Below are 17,280 nucleotides of genomic sequence, written 5' to 3'. Positions count from 1 at the left end.
CTCCATTCCCTGGATGTGATCATCAACATCTGCGTTTATTGCCCAGCTCCAGCAGGTTAATTTAAATGTAGCAAGAACATCAATGTAATAACTATAATTTAACCACTGCACCAGAAAGCCACTCAGATAAAGCAACAGTATTCTATTTTTGTTAAGATTATATAGTTTTTTTTTCCTGTTAAATCTCAAAGTTAGTTTTTCCATATTACACAAAACTGCAGAATTCTTCATGTTACATAATACTGCAAGATGCACTGTTGGACATCTAAAATAGGAGGATGAGCCATTCTTTAGGCATACTTCCAGCCACAGCTCCTGGGAGCCAGATTCAAACCTGATTTTGATGCTGTCTATGAGGAGTTTACACATGCTTTCAGTGAACTAGTGAATTCCTTCTGGTTGTTCTCGATTCCTTGCGTGAACCTTTGCTGGTAATTTAGTTGGCAGAAAGAATCAAATGGGAGTTGATGTGCATGAGTAAGAGGGAACAAGCTGCAGGGTACAAGGGAAGTAAGATGTAGGAGCACTCTCCCGGGATTTGCTCCATGAACTAAATAGGTTTCCACCATACTGTTGCAAGTATGAGGCAAGGTTATTTGTTTAAAGCACCACAACCCATTGCAGAACCAGTTTAGTCAGTGACTGGCCAACGTACACAAGCAAATATTGCACATTGTTTTAACATCATAATGTATACCCAGTGCTAAGAATGACTTCATCATTCAATTAAACATCTCCACCTCTTCCCAGTCTTTGCTTTAGTGTAGAAACACAGGCTATGCCTAGGTTACAAGCATCCAAAATGTACATTATTAAGAATCTAATTTACATGTATTTATTCCTAGGAACAACAGACTGGTTCCGCTCTCCACTTTGTTCCTTCTCAGTTGCGTTTGATGATATTTAGTACAACACTGTAAAGGTATGGTTACCATATCTAGTAGTATGGATAAAAATCCACACTGACAAGTAGATAAAAATCAATACAAAAATCTATATAAAAGGAATCTAATCCTTACCCAGATATAGCTGTAAGCTTAAAGAAAACTGGATTTTTTCTGGAATACCACAGTGCTTAGAATGAGCCAAATTGGTGACTCTCCAAGCAATTATCCAAAGCGTCTCAACTTGGGAATTTCTCTTCCACCAGCAAACACATTATTGCCAGCTTCTTCCAGTCCATCTTCTAAACATACAAAACACCACTGCCTATCCTGACCTGCACCTAAGCATATTCATTCATCTCATGGTTCAATTTGCATTTTTAGCCACAGCAAAATGCCCTCATATCAAGTTCAAGATTATTGTTTGTTATGTAGGCGATCATACCTTTCCACGGCCATGATTGTTCTTGGCAATTTTTTTCTTCAGAAGTAGTTTGCCATTGCCTTCTTCTGAGCAGTGTCTTTACAAGATGGGTGTGCCCAGCCATTATCAACACTCTTCACAGATTGTATGTCTGGTTGCATAACCAGGACTTGTGATATGCACCAGCTGCTCTTAAGACCATCCACCACCTGCTCCCATGGCTTCCTGTAACCCTGATCCAGGGGGGCTAAGCAGGTGCTACACCTTTCCGAAGGGCAACCTGCAGGCTAGTGGAAAGAAGGAGAGCCTTACACCTCCTTTGATCAAGACAAAGTACATTTATTATCAAGGTATGTTTACTTAATATAACCTTGAGATTTATCCTCTTGCAGGCAGCTAAAAACAAAGAAACCCAATAGGTCCCATCAAAACAAAAGAAGACCATCAAACACCCAGTGTATAAAAAAAAGAAAAATCATGCAAACCATAAAAGTAAGCAAATTGCTTTCGGAACTGAAGTTCACAAAAGTGAGTCCACGCTATGGTAGTTGCAGGCCAGACGTAGTTTGCTGCAGAGATGAGTAAACCTTGCAGAGTAACAAGTTTAAGTTCAGCACGGAGACAAGTAAACCTCGAGAAGCAGTGATTTAAACTGGTCCATGCCTCGCCTCTGTCCCTGACACCCTGTCCTTTTCAATTTGGCCCAGCGCTTAAATCATCCAGACCTTGCGCATCTCCATACCTTCACCCATTACATATATTAAAGCTAAATAAAACGTTCCTCCAGACCATGGTGCACCTACAAAATATACATCACACACACACAACCCATAAAACAAAATATTACCACAAGTACATAAAGTATCAAAGTGCATATAGTACACAGCACAAGTAAATACAGTCAGCACCTCACAGACCTAGTGACAAGATCTTGGGGGAGACAGGGTATTCATTAGTCTCACAGCCTGAGGGAAGATGCTGTTACCCAATCCTCTAGTTCTAATCCTGATGCTTCTGTACCTCCTTACTGATAATAGGGAGCCAGGGTGATTGTAGGACGGCTGGTAGGGATCCTCAACAATGTCCTTTATATACAATGATCCCAGTAAATGTCACAAATAGGGGGAAGGAGACCTTGGTGATCATCTTGACGGTTGTACTATTCTCTGTAGGGTCTTGTGATCAGATGCCTTGCAGCTTCCATACCACACAATAGTAGTAAAACAGGACATTCTGTTGGTGCTTCTCTAGAAAGCTGCTAGAATAAGCCTTGCACACTTAAATCTCCTCAGAAAGTGTACACACTGCTGCAGCTTTTTATCTAGTGAGGTAGCGTTTGGGCCCAGGTTAGATCGTCCATATATACCAAGCAACTTTGTGCTCTGCACCAGAACTCTCGATGTGCAATAGAGAGTGGTCAACCTGTGCCTTCCTGAAGTTCACAATCATCTCTTGTCTTGTCCATGTTAAGATTCAGGTTGTTGTTCTCAATCCATCTGACAAGCCTCTCTACCTCCTCTCTGCATGCCGACTCATCATTGTTGCTGGTGAGGCCAAGCACTGTCACATCATCAGCAATCTTAATGGCACGATTTGAGCTGGATCTGGTAGTACAGTCACGAGTCATCATCAGCAAGCCTGAGCACACAGCCTCAGGAGCACCAGTGGTCAACGTGATGAAGCTTGAGATGTTGCTACCAACTCAGACTGACTGAAATCTTTCCGTCAAGAAGTTCAAGATCCAGTTATAGAGAGCAGTGTTGAGTCCAAACAAGAACAGTTCTGTAAAATCAGTGTTACCCCTCCCCGTTTCTATATTCTCCTCCACCTCTATAAATAGTCATTGATGCCAGCTCTCTTCCAATACTAACCTGAAGATTTTAAATCGCCCTCCCACTGGTGGCAATGCCAACAATCCTAAAGGTCCCAAGACCTGGGGGTTCCCGCTAAAAGTTGCTGTACTCTCAATTACCCCAATAACTCATTATGAAGATTGCAGCAAATTTGGTTGGACGAAACTTCAATGAATTGCCTTGGATTTGTTACAATACATGACAAATAGCTTCTAAACTAGTTGTAGAAAATTGAATTGGGCCTCACTGCTCTTACCCTCAGCCATCATTTTCATTATGCTTATCACTCAATTGGCACCTCCATACCAGACAGACACTTAGAATGCTCTCCACAGTACATTGGTAGAAATTCACAAGCATCTTTGGTGAAATACCAAATTGCCTCAAACTTTTAATGAAATATACCTGCTGGCATGCCTACTTTGTAGTTACATCAATATGTTATGCCCAGGATAAATCTTCAGAGATGTTGACAACCAGAAACTTTTCACTTTTCCACTACAGACCTCTCGAGGAGGACTGGTGTGTGTTCTCCCCACTTCCCCTTCCTAAAGTCCACCATCAATTCCTTGGTCTTACTGACCAAATGCAAGGTTGTTGTTGTGACACCACTCAACCAGCTGATCTATCTCACTCGTGTGTGCCTCCTCACAGTATTTACAATTGTACTATCTGCAAGGGTATGCAGATAAATGATTATCTTGCTACAAGTTGACTGTCCATTCATTGGGAAGAACCTTTTGTCCAGTTAATCAATGTTCTAACAAAAGGAACATGTTTGTTGACAGCAAGGCAGCAGGAGAAGTCCAATGCAGTTAAATATTACCAGTCTAATCTTTTCTCCCCCCAGTGAAGTGATCCCAAGTTTGTTAGTAGTGCTATCGAATGAACCCTTTGGTGCGCAGTTTGGTTTCCATTAGGTAACTCAGCTCAAGGTTTGGTGTAAACATGTAAACTAAAATTCTTGAGACAAGAGTAATTAATTTTTTTTGACAGCATCTGGCCAAGAATGACAACATAGAAAAATAAGACAATGGAAATTAGGGAGGAAAAATTCTACTTGAAGTAATTTCTAGTAAAGTGGAATACAATGTCCTAGCTTCAATACGGGAGATTGAATTGATAAATGCCACGTATCCACTCCCAACATGGCAATGCAGATAACGAAGTAGCTTGTGCCTATGTGCAAAATAACATAATCAATAAGACATGGGCTGACATGTAGCAAATAACACCTGTGACATTCCCAACAAGCGCTGGTTAGACTTTCAATGTCAAAACGTTAGCCATCAACATGCTGGAAGTCATCACTGAGCAGAAACTAAACTGGACCAGTTAACATTAATAGTGCATCCAAGAAACAGGCTAAAGTTTGTGTTCTTCAGCAAGTGATATATTCTACTCTTTCCACATCAACATTGCATTCCTGGAGTACTGCAGGATTAAGCAGAGTAAATCAAGCAATTCTGCATCTTCTATAACAAAACCCATTTTCGGGCACCCCTTCCATCAATTAAAATATTCACTCCTTTGGGAAGTAACACATCTGCCACAAATATGCCAGACACTAACCTTCCCCAGATCAGAAATATTTAAGTCTGTTCCATTTGTATAGGCAGTTATACATTAGGATGTGATCATTTGACTGAAAAGTACAGAAGCTACTTCTTGCAGAATGTGGCAAATCTCTGAAATTCTACCATAGAAGGTTAGCTAGACCATTGGAGATATTTAAGGAGGAAGCATATATTCTTTGAAAGATCAGACAATTGAAGGCTATGGGGAACTGACAGAACAGGAGAGGTGGACTGGGGATATTCTTCATTGTCACTAGGTCCAAATCCGTGAATTCCCAACCGGTCAGGCAATGGCTGGATATTCATCAGGACTTGGACATCGTAAGACCAGCTTCAAAGTAATTATGAATGTGCCAGAGATACCCAGACAAGTGTCCCACATGTTTGCAATCCCTCACTTGTATGGCCTATATCAACTCAGCACTTCAGTACCCAGACCACCACAGAATCAAACATGTACACCAACACAATGGTTCCATTAACACATATTCAGATTAGTTTTATTTGTCACCTGTTCATCAAAACATAGTGAACTGCATGAAGCACCGACACAGTCAGAAGATGTGCTGGGGGGTGGGGGGGGTTGCCTTCAAGTTAGTGTGGAAGGCATGGTGACAGAAGCAGACAACTGGGAGCAGTGGGAACTGACACAGAAAGGGAGAGGTGGATCACCTGGAAAAGATTATGCTCTCCATACTTTCTGGAAGTTACCAAATTGCCTATAACCGCACTTGAACTTCATGTTTACATAAGCGTCTTTCAGCTTACGTACTCAGGAGCACACATTCCTCAATGCATCCGCAATTGCATTTTCACTAACTCTACTCTGATTACTCCATGCTCAACTCCAGACACGTTCCCTTCTTTGCATCCCTGTTGTCTGCTCTCATGCAATGTCTCCGCAACATGCAGGGGCCGTTCATTTCCACCCGTCTCCAGTGCATTGACTTCCTCTGTTTGGAAGCATCAACATCGAGTTTCGCACACGCACCTTGTACATGCCGTTCACGTTTCCCAGATGCTCGCAGGCATTCACTGGCCACACTTGCACACTTGAGCCGCCATGCACACGCCCAGCACGTGCGCGCCTCTCGCGCCCAACACACCCACCCCTCAGAAAGATGGGGGGGGGGGGTGGAAATCGATCATCTCGTAAAATTATTCCTCGACCAAAACAAATCCAATTCCGAACGCAACATAAACAAGCAAGGTCGCTGCTTGGGAGGGGGCACAGTCCCAAGGTGATGATTAATCGCTTGTTTTGAACGAACGGTCATTGACGGGACAACGATTCCGCTCAGATGAAACCACCAAACAAAAAAGGGACAGGTGCACCTGCCGGCTCCCTGAAACTTTGAGGGCGATGGGAGCCGCGCGGGACTAATCGTCTCGACAACCGGACTCACCGTATACTCGGATCCAGCCCTGGTACAAACTAGAAGCAAAGTAGAGCAACGAGTCCAGGTCTCCGGTCTCCTCCATCGAGTGTCCGACGCCTGACCGAAACTGTCACCTCTCCTCATCACAGTCCCGCGCCGCCCGCGGAAGGTCCTCACCTTGCCCTGCCCTGCCCCGCCCCGCCCCGCCACCTTTCCCTCTACAAAATAAAACCCTCCTATCCCTGAATTTTTCCCCTCTCCCAAAATCCAACTTTCATTTACGGCTCATCCAGCCAAAGTCAGCGCCTTTTATTCAATTCGAATTAAATCACCTGGCTCCGAGCTCGCTCTCCACCCGCCTTCACGCTCAATGCTCAGTGGAGGACGCGTGTTGATTGACGGCGAAACTACCCATTCAACAAAGGAGTTGGATTTGATCGACAGACATATTATCCATTTAACTATTAATATAAAAAATGATTGGCAGGATTAGTGACCACACAGGAATCCTCTAAAGTGGGCGGTTGTTCCAGACAAGCTGAAAAACCATTTGCAATGGAAGCAATGGGTGGGCTATCCTAGGTTCATAGGTTTATTTCACATGGACTCAGACCATACGTGATTCTAATGTTCCCAAAAATAATTGGAACTTGTTAACTTTAACTCACCAAGCCCTAATGACAAATCAGCTTTGATTATCATTGACCTTCCAGCTTCAAAATTAACCTTTAGATATGAAATAAAAAGAGCTACCTTATCAATTCCAATCTGTCAAGGGAAAATAGTAAATAGAATGAATTCTCTAATTCCATGTGCTAATTTCCATCCAAAATTTGCAGTAATTGTTTTACTCAGTTCCCATAACCAGTCCTTTTCAGTACCACAATTACAAGGGAGCACCAAGGGACCAAGCAAGGGCACAATTTTGACTGCCCCAGTTCACACATTGCAAAATAAATGAGGCAGAGCAAATTATGGTGGAGAATAGACTTGCAGATCTAAAACAAAAACAAGATAAGAAATGCAATGTCAGTGCATTTTTCTCACAGTATAGAGCACTTGAAATTCAGTCTGTAGTTTATAATCTGGAAAACACTTGAAAGGGACAAACAAGCTGGATTCTGGTGGAACTGGTGTCCTGATGAAGGGTCTCAGCCCAAAACACAACTGTTTATTCATCTCTACAGATGCTTCCTGAACTGCTGAGCATTCAGTGCGTGTTGCTCTGGATTTCCACGGTCTGCAGAATCTCTTGTGTTTTTGGGTTCATCCTAAAAGGTCTTCAGGGCTATTCTTCCATAGCCAATTTTATATATAAATAAAATCCAGTCACACAAGCAAGGTTGCAGATGCTGCAAAGTATGAGACCATAAGACATCAGAGCAGAGTAAGGCCATTCTGCCCATCCAGTCTGTGATCATTAATATATATGCATTTAAGCTCCGTATACCGATCATGGTTTCATGCCTTCATTATTTTTCCCTGATAAACAAAAATGATCTCAACCCAGCTTGTAGTGTTGGGAGGTTTTTAGACCATTATACTGCATAACACTAGTGTACAAAAAGCACAGTATAAAATCATGTCAGTCTGATAATCCACATTCTATAGCTTCTCAAATTTATTGTAATGTTGTTAAGAACTATTCTTGGACCGTGGAATTTATTAGTAGACTATGTTTAAGCTTTAACTTCATTGTTTCTTTCTCTAGTCCCCATCTTTTGTTCCTTGTCCCTTAATTCATTCCATAAAATATACTTATTTTTAGGAGACATGCAATTCCAATTCCATTATTCTTATTCCATTATTCCGTTATTCTTTAAACAAATGATTCATGTGAGTAAATTTCAAAGTTTTCTGTTGATCTCCATGAACAACTGATAACTTATTCTGATTGGCTACCACCATGTAACTCAATGGACATGCTTATTGTTCCGTATTAATATAATTGCCTGAGAGATTTATATATTTGACATCTAAAGAATCATTTAGTGTATTCCATTTATTATGTTCTTCATTTCAAAAACGTTTATTTGTCCTTGTACTTTTGCCTGCGCAGGGTTTAATAAAATACATAAATGCATTTCCAACTAATTGATTTGCCATTGATATCTATCATGGAATTTATTCCATCATAATCATTTTCAAATAATTACATACAACAAAATCTTTAGAGAATGTGAAAATAACTGATGAATTTGGGATCAATTAAATCTTTTCATTCTAGGGTAAAAACATGGAAGACATCTTCATATAATTTTAAAAATGCATACATTTTGTGGAAAAATTGCAGTGGTAAGGACTTCAATCAACACAATGATTCATGACAGCTACAAGAAACTCAGGATTCTATGGAGTGGAATAAACAGTCAGCATTTCGGGCTGAGTCCTGATGAAGGGTCTCAGCACGACACGTTGACTGTTTATTCATTTCTACAGATGCTGCCTGACCTATTGAATTTCTCCAGCGTTCTGTATGTGTTATGCTGCAATATTGGCATTTTATACATTTTTTTAAATTATTGAAACTGACCAGAAAATGCAATTGAAAATTTGGGATTTGTATTTTCTAAGAAGTCATTTGGCATCGGTTTTCAGTGAAATCATCCATTTTTTTTTCTATTGAAAATGTTCAAACTTTAAAGGAATATCCATCTTCCCGATAACAACCCAATGCATCAATCAAAATATGTCAGGTTTCTCAGTATCTTTTTTCTTCCCAAAGAAAAGTCCAATTAAAGCAGAACAACTCATGTAGCAGCAACAACAATAAAACCAAACAAGGCAACAACAGTAAAGTAATTGCTTTGCCACCCAAATGATACCGAGAACTAAAGAGTCCTCTTTTATCCCTTGTCTCATATTTCAAGTAAATGTTCATTTTTTTTAAATTTCATAGATTTCTAGACCATGAACTAACAGAAGTGAGGGGATAAAAGGCTACAGATAAGCTCCAACAGTGCTCCAAATGAAATAGCAATGCTCAAGGAAGCCTCTAATTTTCACTATTGGACAGAAATCCATTACTTTCCACTATCTAATCACTATGGTTGAGATTAACAGCACAGACTGCTCTGTTCCGTCACTAAACTACTGTAGTTGTTTTTCTGTTTCTTCCTGTCTTTTCCAACACTGTTTTCTTGTCCTTACAAAAACTAATTATCCTGAAAATTTAACTTCATATTTTTTTTTAACATGGACAGCATTCTAATTGGGTGCTTCACCATCTGGTATGCAGGGGCCACTGCACAGGATCAGAAAAAGCTTTGAAGTTCAAAGTAAATGCATTATCAAAGTACATATATGTCACCATATACAACTCTGAGGTTAATTTTCCTCTGGGCATGCTTAATAAATCTGTAGAGTAATAACCAAAACAAAATCAATAAAAGACCCCCAATTTGGGTGTTCAACCTGTGGGCAAAAGAAAAACTGCCAAATACAAAAAGAAAGAAATAATAATAATAATAAATAAATAAGCAATAAATATCGAAAACATAAGATAAAGAGACCTTGAAATTGAGTCTATTGGTTGTGGGAACACTTCAGTGATCGGGCAAGTGAAGTTGAGCAAAGTTATCCCCTTAGGTTCAAGAGCCTGTTGGTTGAGGGGAAGAGGTTTATAGACTTAGTCAGCTTTTTCATCAGTACTGGCCTCCCCACCATCAGGAGCATCTTTAGAAAGGTGACATCTGTCATTAAATAATCTCAGCACCAAGGACTTGCCCTCTTCTCATTACTACCACCAAGGAGGAGGTACGGGAGCCTAAAGGTACCCACTCAATGTTTTAGAAATAGTTCCTTTCCTTTGCCATCAGATTTCTGAACTGTCCATGAGCCCCTGGACAGTACCTCACTACTATTTATTTTATTTGCATTTCTAATTGAAACTTAGAGTACTGTTTTATGTGTTGCACTGTACTGCTACTGCCAAACAATAAATTGCACAACATCTATCAGAGATAATAAACCTGACAATAATAATAATAAATCTTGAGTAACACACGCAAAATGTCAAGCAGCTCAGTTCTTCAGCATTTTGTGTGTGGTACCCAAATAAGATTGTTTGGGAAATAAAAGAGGCAGTATATCTATTCCTCACCTATCAACCCTGCTAGGAATTTAGTGCAAATTGGATATCGACAAAATCTTAACTGATATTCCCCCCAACTATACTAAATATATGTAAGGCCATTCACTAACTGCACTCACACATGAACAGTCTCTTACATAAAACAATAAATTCTAGTTGATAGCTATGGACAAATTCACTGATACAAAAGAGTGAAAGTTGGAAGAATGTCCTCATTTCCAGTTTCATTATTTAGTCTACTTTATAGGGAAATAAATGACAGTAGAAAACATAAATATATCGAGTTTGAATGCTTGGCCGTCTATTTTGAACATTGATGGACAGTTATTATTGGTACAGATAAGCTTTGTTTACAGAAAAAAAATGCTTGTCCCTCGGTACTTCTTGACAATGAATTTATTCAATTTATTTCCTTGACATACACTGTTTTGAGTTAATAAGAAACTATTTTGTGTATTTTTTTTACTTAGGATATGGAGTGCAGGTTCATACCAATTATAGCCATGGCTTATGGCTCTACTGTCTAGCACTATGCATGATTACTCCCCAATTGCACAAACATAGAAACGCCATTATGTTAGATCATAAAAATGTCCATCTTGGATATGCTTTCACAAGGTAAGAGTGCAGCAATAAAATTATACATATTCTCTATCTGCTGTCACTTCTAAAGATACACGCAACAAAACTTTTTAAATAACCTTGAAAATTTACAAAGTTTTAAGAAGGGAAATTCATACAGAATTTGAAAGCATTTAAAATTAAAACAATAGCATTATTTAAAAAAGCTTCACCTTAGCAACCAGGCATTTTTTCAGTAAAGTATGTAAAATAATCTCCCCCATTTCTTTTTTGTGGATATCAATTGACCTATCCCAAAATTCTAAATGTATTCTGCCAAAAAATTAACTATTAAAATTTACCATTGCCTCGGAGTCATGGAGAAATACATGCTGATCACGGTACCCACTTAACTAGTATCAATTTCCTGGTTCAGCCCACCATGTACCTATCTAAAAGCTTCCTAACTGTACTATTGTACCTGGTTCAACCACTTGCTCTGGCACCTTATTCCATATATTCACAATCCTCAACGTTAAAAAATTGATATGTCAGGTATTTTTAAATCTTTCGCATCTCACTCTAAACATATGCACCCTAGTTTTGGACTCCCCTCCACCAGGAAAAAGACTGGTGTCCATGCCTCACATAATTTAAATATTTCTATAATGTTGCCACTCAATCTTTCAAGTTTCAAGTAATAAAGACATAGCCTGGTCAAACTCTTCCAATATTTCAGTTCTTCTAGTCCTAGCAACATCCTTGCAAATATATTATTCAGTCTTTCCAATTTAACCATATCTTTCCTATAACAGGGTGATGAAAACTATACACACCAACTGTATACAACAGTGATGTCACCAACAATGTATTCAACTGCAATTCCTACACACAGGACTCTGACTGATGAAGGCCAGTGAGTACTAAACACCTTTTTCCACTACCTTGTTTACCTGTGACTCCACATTCAACAAACTATGCACTTGTTCCAATGCACACTAGTGCCTTGCCATTCATAGTATAAGTTCTATGCTGACGTGATTTTCCAAAATTCACCATCTCACACTTACCTTATTGAAATTTATTTGACACTCATTGACCCATTTCCCTAATTGATCAAGATCCCCTGTAATCTACAACACACCCTATTTCAACACATACTTATTGATGAAGCCTTGTACATTCACATCCAAATTATTGATATAAATAATAATATCAAGGGTCCCAACATTGACCCCTGGGGCACACCACTAATCATTGGCCTCCATTCCAAAAAGCAGCCTTTAACTATTACACTTTGCCTCCTACCCCAAAACCAATTCTGAATCCACATAACTGCCTCTCCCTGGATTCCATTGGAACTAACCTTCCAAATCAGCATGTGGGACCTTGTCAAAAGCCTTACTAAAGTCTAAATTGAAAGTGTCCACTGCCCTATCATCATTTAACATTCAACTACCACTTCAAACCAGGCAGCATCTGTGAAGGGCAATGGACAGTTCACATTTCAGGTTGACACTCTTCATCTGTACTGGACCCAGAACGTCGACTGTCCATCTCCCTCTACAGATGCTGCCTGACCTGCTGCATTCCCCAGGAAGATTTCATCCCCTCCAGAAACCAGCATCTGTAGTGTCTTGTGTCTCCAAACTGAATTGGAGTTTCTACCATACAGGCCAGAATCAAGTTCAATATCACTGGCATATCACGTGACATTTGTTGTTTTGCAACTGCAAGGCTCATTTTGCAATGCATAAAAAAACATAAATTACAATAAATAATATATGTATATAGAAAAATAATTAAGTTAAATAAGTAGTGCAAACAGAGAGCAAACAAAAAAGTAGTGAGGTAGAGTTTATGGGTTGGTTCATTGTCCTGGTAGTGGAGGGATAGAAGCTGTTTCTAAAATATTGAGTCTATGTCTTCAGGCTTCTGTACCTCCTCCCTGATGGTAGCAATGAGAAGAAGGCATGACCTGGGTGATGGTGGTCTTTAATGATGGTTGCCACTTTCTTGAGGCATCGCCTTTTGAAGATGTCCTAATGCCGGGGATGCTAGTGCCCATGGTGAATCTGGCTCAGTATACAGCCCTCTGCAGCCTTTTCCAACCCTGTGCAGTGGCTCCTTCACACCAGATGGTGATGCAACCAGTTAGAATGCTCTCCATGGTACATCTCAAAATCCAGAAATGGAAATCTGGAATTTAAAAAAACACAAATTCTGGTAATATTTAATGTGTCAGGCAGCACGTGTAGAAAGAGAAACAAAATTAATGTTACAAGTCACAGATCCTTTGCCATTTTCTATTTCTATTAGTCAGAAATGTGGACTATCTTCTCTGCATCACACAATAGCATGATTGAAATCTGCAGCTGCAAAAATAACGGCAGGTTTTTTCATCAATAACATACTTGGTCAGCATTGTAGTATTGCTTGCCTTACAAAATACTGTGCATTCTGAGATTATCAACAGTTCAGCAAGGAATCAAAGAATAAGTCCATCTACTTTTAGATAATTATTATTTACCCATTGTAAATAATTTCTCCTGAGAATGAAAACACATCATAACTAATTAAATGTACAGGTTTCATGTTGTAAGTGATTATGTGAATATTTTGATGTGAAGTCTTATTGAGAGCACTTACATTCACAGTGATGAAGTGTTTTGAGAGGCTGGTGATGAAGCACATCAATTCCTGCTTGGGAAGCAACTTGAATCGCTCCATTTTGCCTAGCAGAGCAACAGGTCCACAGCAGGTGCCATCTCATTGGCTCTTCACTCAACCCTGGAACATCTGGATAGCAAAAGTGCATACACCAGGATGTTCTTTATCAACTACAGCTCAGCATTCAATACAATCATTCCCTCTAAAATTATCTTTCTTTCTTTCTTTCTAAATCTTTTTATTAATATTAGTAATATGGACAGAATACAGATGATATATTGATAAAGAAATTACCAACATACACATTCCATTACATATGGAAAAAAAAAACATACATAATAGTTACAATATAAATTAGTTTACCAAGACATAAGCCATAAGATATATGTATGGACATAGTAAATCTAAATATTTCATAATGTATAATATAAAAACAGAAAAAAGAAATTAAAAAAACCAAAAAAAAATTATATAATGCAGAACTAGCTAATCTAATCTAATAACTATAACTAATAAGTAATATAAAAGAAAAAAAACAAAAGAGAAGGAAAAAAAAAGCGGGCTGTTTATAATATCTCACAAAAATAAGTATTCATCAATGCCGTCACTTCCGGTCCTCTCAAAATACATAAGCTGAAAACTGGGAAATCAAATGAACTTGGCACAGGGTCATATTACATCATATGAAAATGTTGAATAAATAGTCTCCATAACTTTTCAAATTTAATAGAAGTCTCAAAAGTACCACTTCTAATTTTTTCTAAATTTAAACATAACATAGTTTGAGAGAACCAATTAAATACAGTGGGAGGATCAATTTCTTTCCAATTCAACAATATAGATCTTCTAGCCATCAGAGTTAGAAATGCAATCATTCGACGGGCAAATTATCAATAAGCTTCTAGACCTTGGCCTCACTGCCTCCTTATGCAATCGGATCCTTGATTTCGTCACTTGCAGGACCCAGTCAATTCAGATTGGCAACAACGTCTCCTCCATGATCTCTATCTGCACAGATGCACTACAAGGCTGTCTGCTTAGGCCCCTGCTCTACTCACTTTACACATATGACTTTATGGCTAAGCACAAAACAAGTGTCATATTTATGCTTGCTAATGCCACCATTTTCATAGACTGAATCAAAGGTGGTGACAAATTAGCATATAGGAGAGATATTGAAAATCTGGTGGTGTCACAACAACAACCTCTTACTCAATATCAGCAAGACCAAGGAGGTACTTATTGACTTCAGGATGAAATCAGAGGTCCTTGAGCCTCATTGGGGGATCAGAGGTGAAGAGGGTCAGCAACTTTAAATTCTTCAGTGTTTTCAATTCAGAGGACCTGTCCTGGGTCCAGCATGTAAGTGCAATTTAGAAGAAAGCACATCAGTGCCTCTACTTTCTTAGAAGTTTGTGATAATACAGCATGACATCTAAAACTTCGACAAACTTCGATTGATGTGTGGTAGAAAGTATATCGACTGGCTGCATCACCAGTGCTCGTGAATAGAAAATCCTATAAAAAAGTAGTGGATACGGACCAGTCACCATGGGTAAAGCCCTCCCCACCATTGAGCACACATACTTGAAGTAGCATCCATTAGGGACCCCCACCAACCAGGACATGCTCTCTACTTGCTGCTGCCGTCAGGAAGAAGGTACAGGAGTCTCAGACTTCACACCACCAGGTTCAGGAACAGTTATAACACCTCAACCATCAGGCTGTTGAACTAGAGGGGATAACTTCATTCAACTTGCCCCATCACTGAATTGTTTCCACAACCTAAGGACTCACTTTCAAGGACTCTTCATTTCATGTTCTGGCTTATTAATTTGTTATTTATTTATTTACTTACTTAATTTCTCACTTATTTATTTTTGTATTTGCACAGTTTGTTGTCTTTTGCACATTGGTCGTCTACCCTGTTGGTGTGGTCTTCAAATACACTGGAATTTAGAAGGATGAGAGGGGATCTGATTGAAACATATAAGATTATTAAGGGATTGGGCACGCTGGAGGCAGGAAGCATGTTCCCGCTGATGGGTGAATCCAGAACTAGAGGCCACAGTTTAAGAATAAGGGGTAGGCCATTTAGAACAGAGATGCGGAAAAACTTTTTCACCCAGAGAGTGGTGGATAAGTGGAATGCTCTGCCCCAGAAGGCAGTGGAGGCCAAGTCTCTGGATGCATTCAAGAGAGAATTAGATAGAGCTCTTATAGATAGCGGGGTCAAGGGATATGGGGAGAGGGCAGGAAGGGGTACTGATTGTGTATGATCAGCCATGATCACAGTGAATGGCGGTGCTGGCTAGAAGGGCTGAATGGCCTACTCCTCCACCTACTGTCTATTGTCTATTGTCTTTCATGATTCTGTTATAGATATTGGATTTATTGAGTATGCCTGCAAGAAAATGAACCTCAGGGGGTTATACAGTAGCACTTTGATAATAAATTTACTTTGAACTTGGAACTTGAACTTCAGCCTGGACCCAACACATTGCCTAAGTTTTATATAAATAAAATCATGATGATGGAAATCATGCAAATAGATGCAATGTACAGGGAATGCATTATATACAGTATTTGTAAGTATTATGAATAAGGTACACAATTTTTGAAACAATATACCAAGTTTACCAGTTGTCAGCAATGTGCTGTTGTCAACTGCTTTTGAACTGCTCAAAAATGTATCCGTTACAGATATTTAAATATTTCTCAGAAAATAACTTTAAATTTTATCAAAATCAGACACCAATTAAATATGCCTTAAAACATAAACACTTCAATCGTTCAATAGTTTCATTTAATATCAGAGATTATTACTCTGAAATTCTTACTCTCTGCAGACATCCTCAAAACAGAAGGAAACCCTCAAAGAATGAACCCCAAAGCCCCCACCCCCTTCCCACACACAACAGCAGCTAGCAGCATCACCCCTCCCTCTCCCCCACATGCTAGCATAAAGCATCAGCATTCCCACCACCCACCACGCCACCAACAGCAAAGCCCCCAAAGAGAGGCCATGGTCTAAGCTGCATCAAAAACTAACTGTTCACTCCAACATTTTTCACTTCCAGCAGGCACTCTCTCATTAACAAGAGACAGATAACAGAGGGGAGATAACAGACGCTATTTTCATGTTAATCAGTTTGAAGTGACCTGAGAATCTGCAGCAAACTGACTCTCTCTCTCTCTCTCTCTCTCTCTCTCTCGAGAGAGAGAGAGAGAGAGAGAGAGAGAGAGAGAGATCTATCAATTACCAAGCGCAGAGCTCTCCAATAACCACTCATGCTGTCTTTGATGTTCCAGTTCCGGCTATGCTTCAGTGTGCGACACTGGCAAGAATTCATGTTCGTAGGGACCATGCACGGCTCCGAAGACGCATGATTTCCGGCCGAAGTTGGACATTCTGAAAGACGGCCACTCCATCATGCAGAACCTCAGTTTTGAATGCCACTGTAGATTAAGATCCCGGTAGGACCCCAACCACCCTGAAAAAGAAATATACAAAGAATTAATTAAAATATGCAAAGGAATGAAATGAAATCCACTCTGACGTAATGATGGACATAGCTAAGAAAGAGAGGTCCATTGGTTGTGTTTGAATGACCAGTTCAGTGCTGTGGTGAGTGAAGGTGTCCACACTGGTTCAATATCCTGAAGAATGAGGGTAATACATGTTCCTGAACATGGTGGTATGGGACCTAAGGCTCCTCTTTGTCAAGACTCACAAAACACAACATCAACACTGAGTGCATCTTTATCAAATGCTTTATTACTCGCAAAGAGAAAATTCACCTCCACTCCCACTAGGGATGGTAGGGGACTCACAACAC

At 39.6% G+C, this 17,280-nt stretch overlaps 1 protein-coding gene and 1 long non-coding RNA gene across 4 annotated transcripts in view; both read right to left on the bottom strand.

Moving 5' to 3' along the window:
* Positions 1-6,294, bottom strand: part of LOC132407402 (disabled homolog 2-interacting protein-like) — a 605,300-nt gene extending 599,006 nt beyond the window's left edge. For all 3 annotated transcript variants that reach the window (XM_059993828.1, XM_059993832.1, XM_059993831.1), the window contains exon 1: positions 6,145-6,294. In XM_059993828.1, coding sequence (XP_059849811.1) covers positions 6,145-6,220 — 76 coding nt within the window. In that variant the 5' untranslated portion in view covers positions 6,221-6,294. The remainder of the gene's footprint in view (positions 1-6,144) is intronic.
* A 4,336-nt stretch (positions 6,295-10,630) lies between these two features.
* LOC132377491 (uncharacterized) lies at positions 10,631-16,921 on the bottom strand. Its single transcript, XR_009506655.1, has 3 exons — positions 16,705-16,921; positions 13,421-13,570; positions 10,631-12,970 (listed from the first exon to the last, which is right to left on the bottom strand). It is a non-coding gene; the product is annotated as an uncharacterized LOC132377491 (long non-coding RNA).
* Between the last annotated feature and the right edge of the window lie 359 nt (positions 16,922-17,280).

This window comes from Hypanus sabinus, chromosome 18 (assembly GCF_030144855.1).
Source record: "Hypanus sabinus isolate sHypSab1 chromosome 18, sHypSab1.hap1, whole genome shotgun sequence".
In the NCBI taxonomy this organism is placed as follows: Eukaryota; Metazoa; Chordata; class Chondrichthyes; order Myliobatiformes; family Dasyatidae; genus Hypanus; species Hypanus sabinus.
The sequence above is the reverse complement of the archived record's forward strand: the minus strand, read 5'-3'. Positions and strand labels throughout refer to the sequence as shown.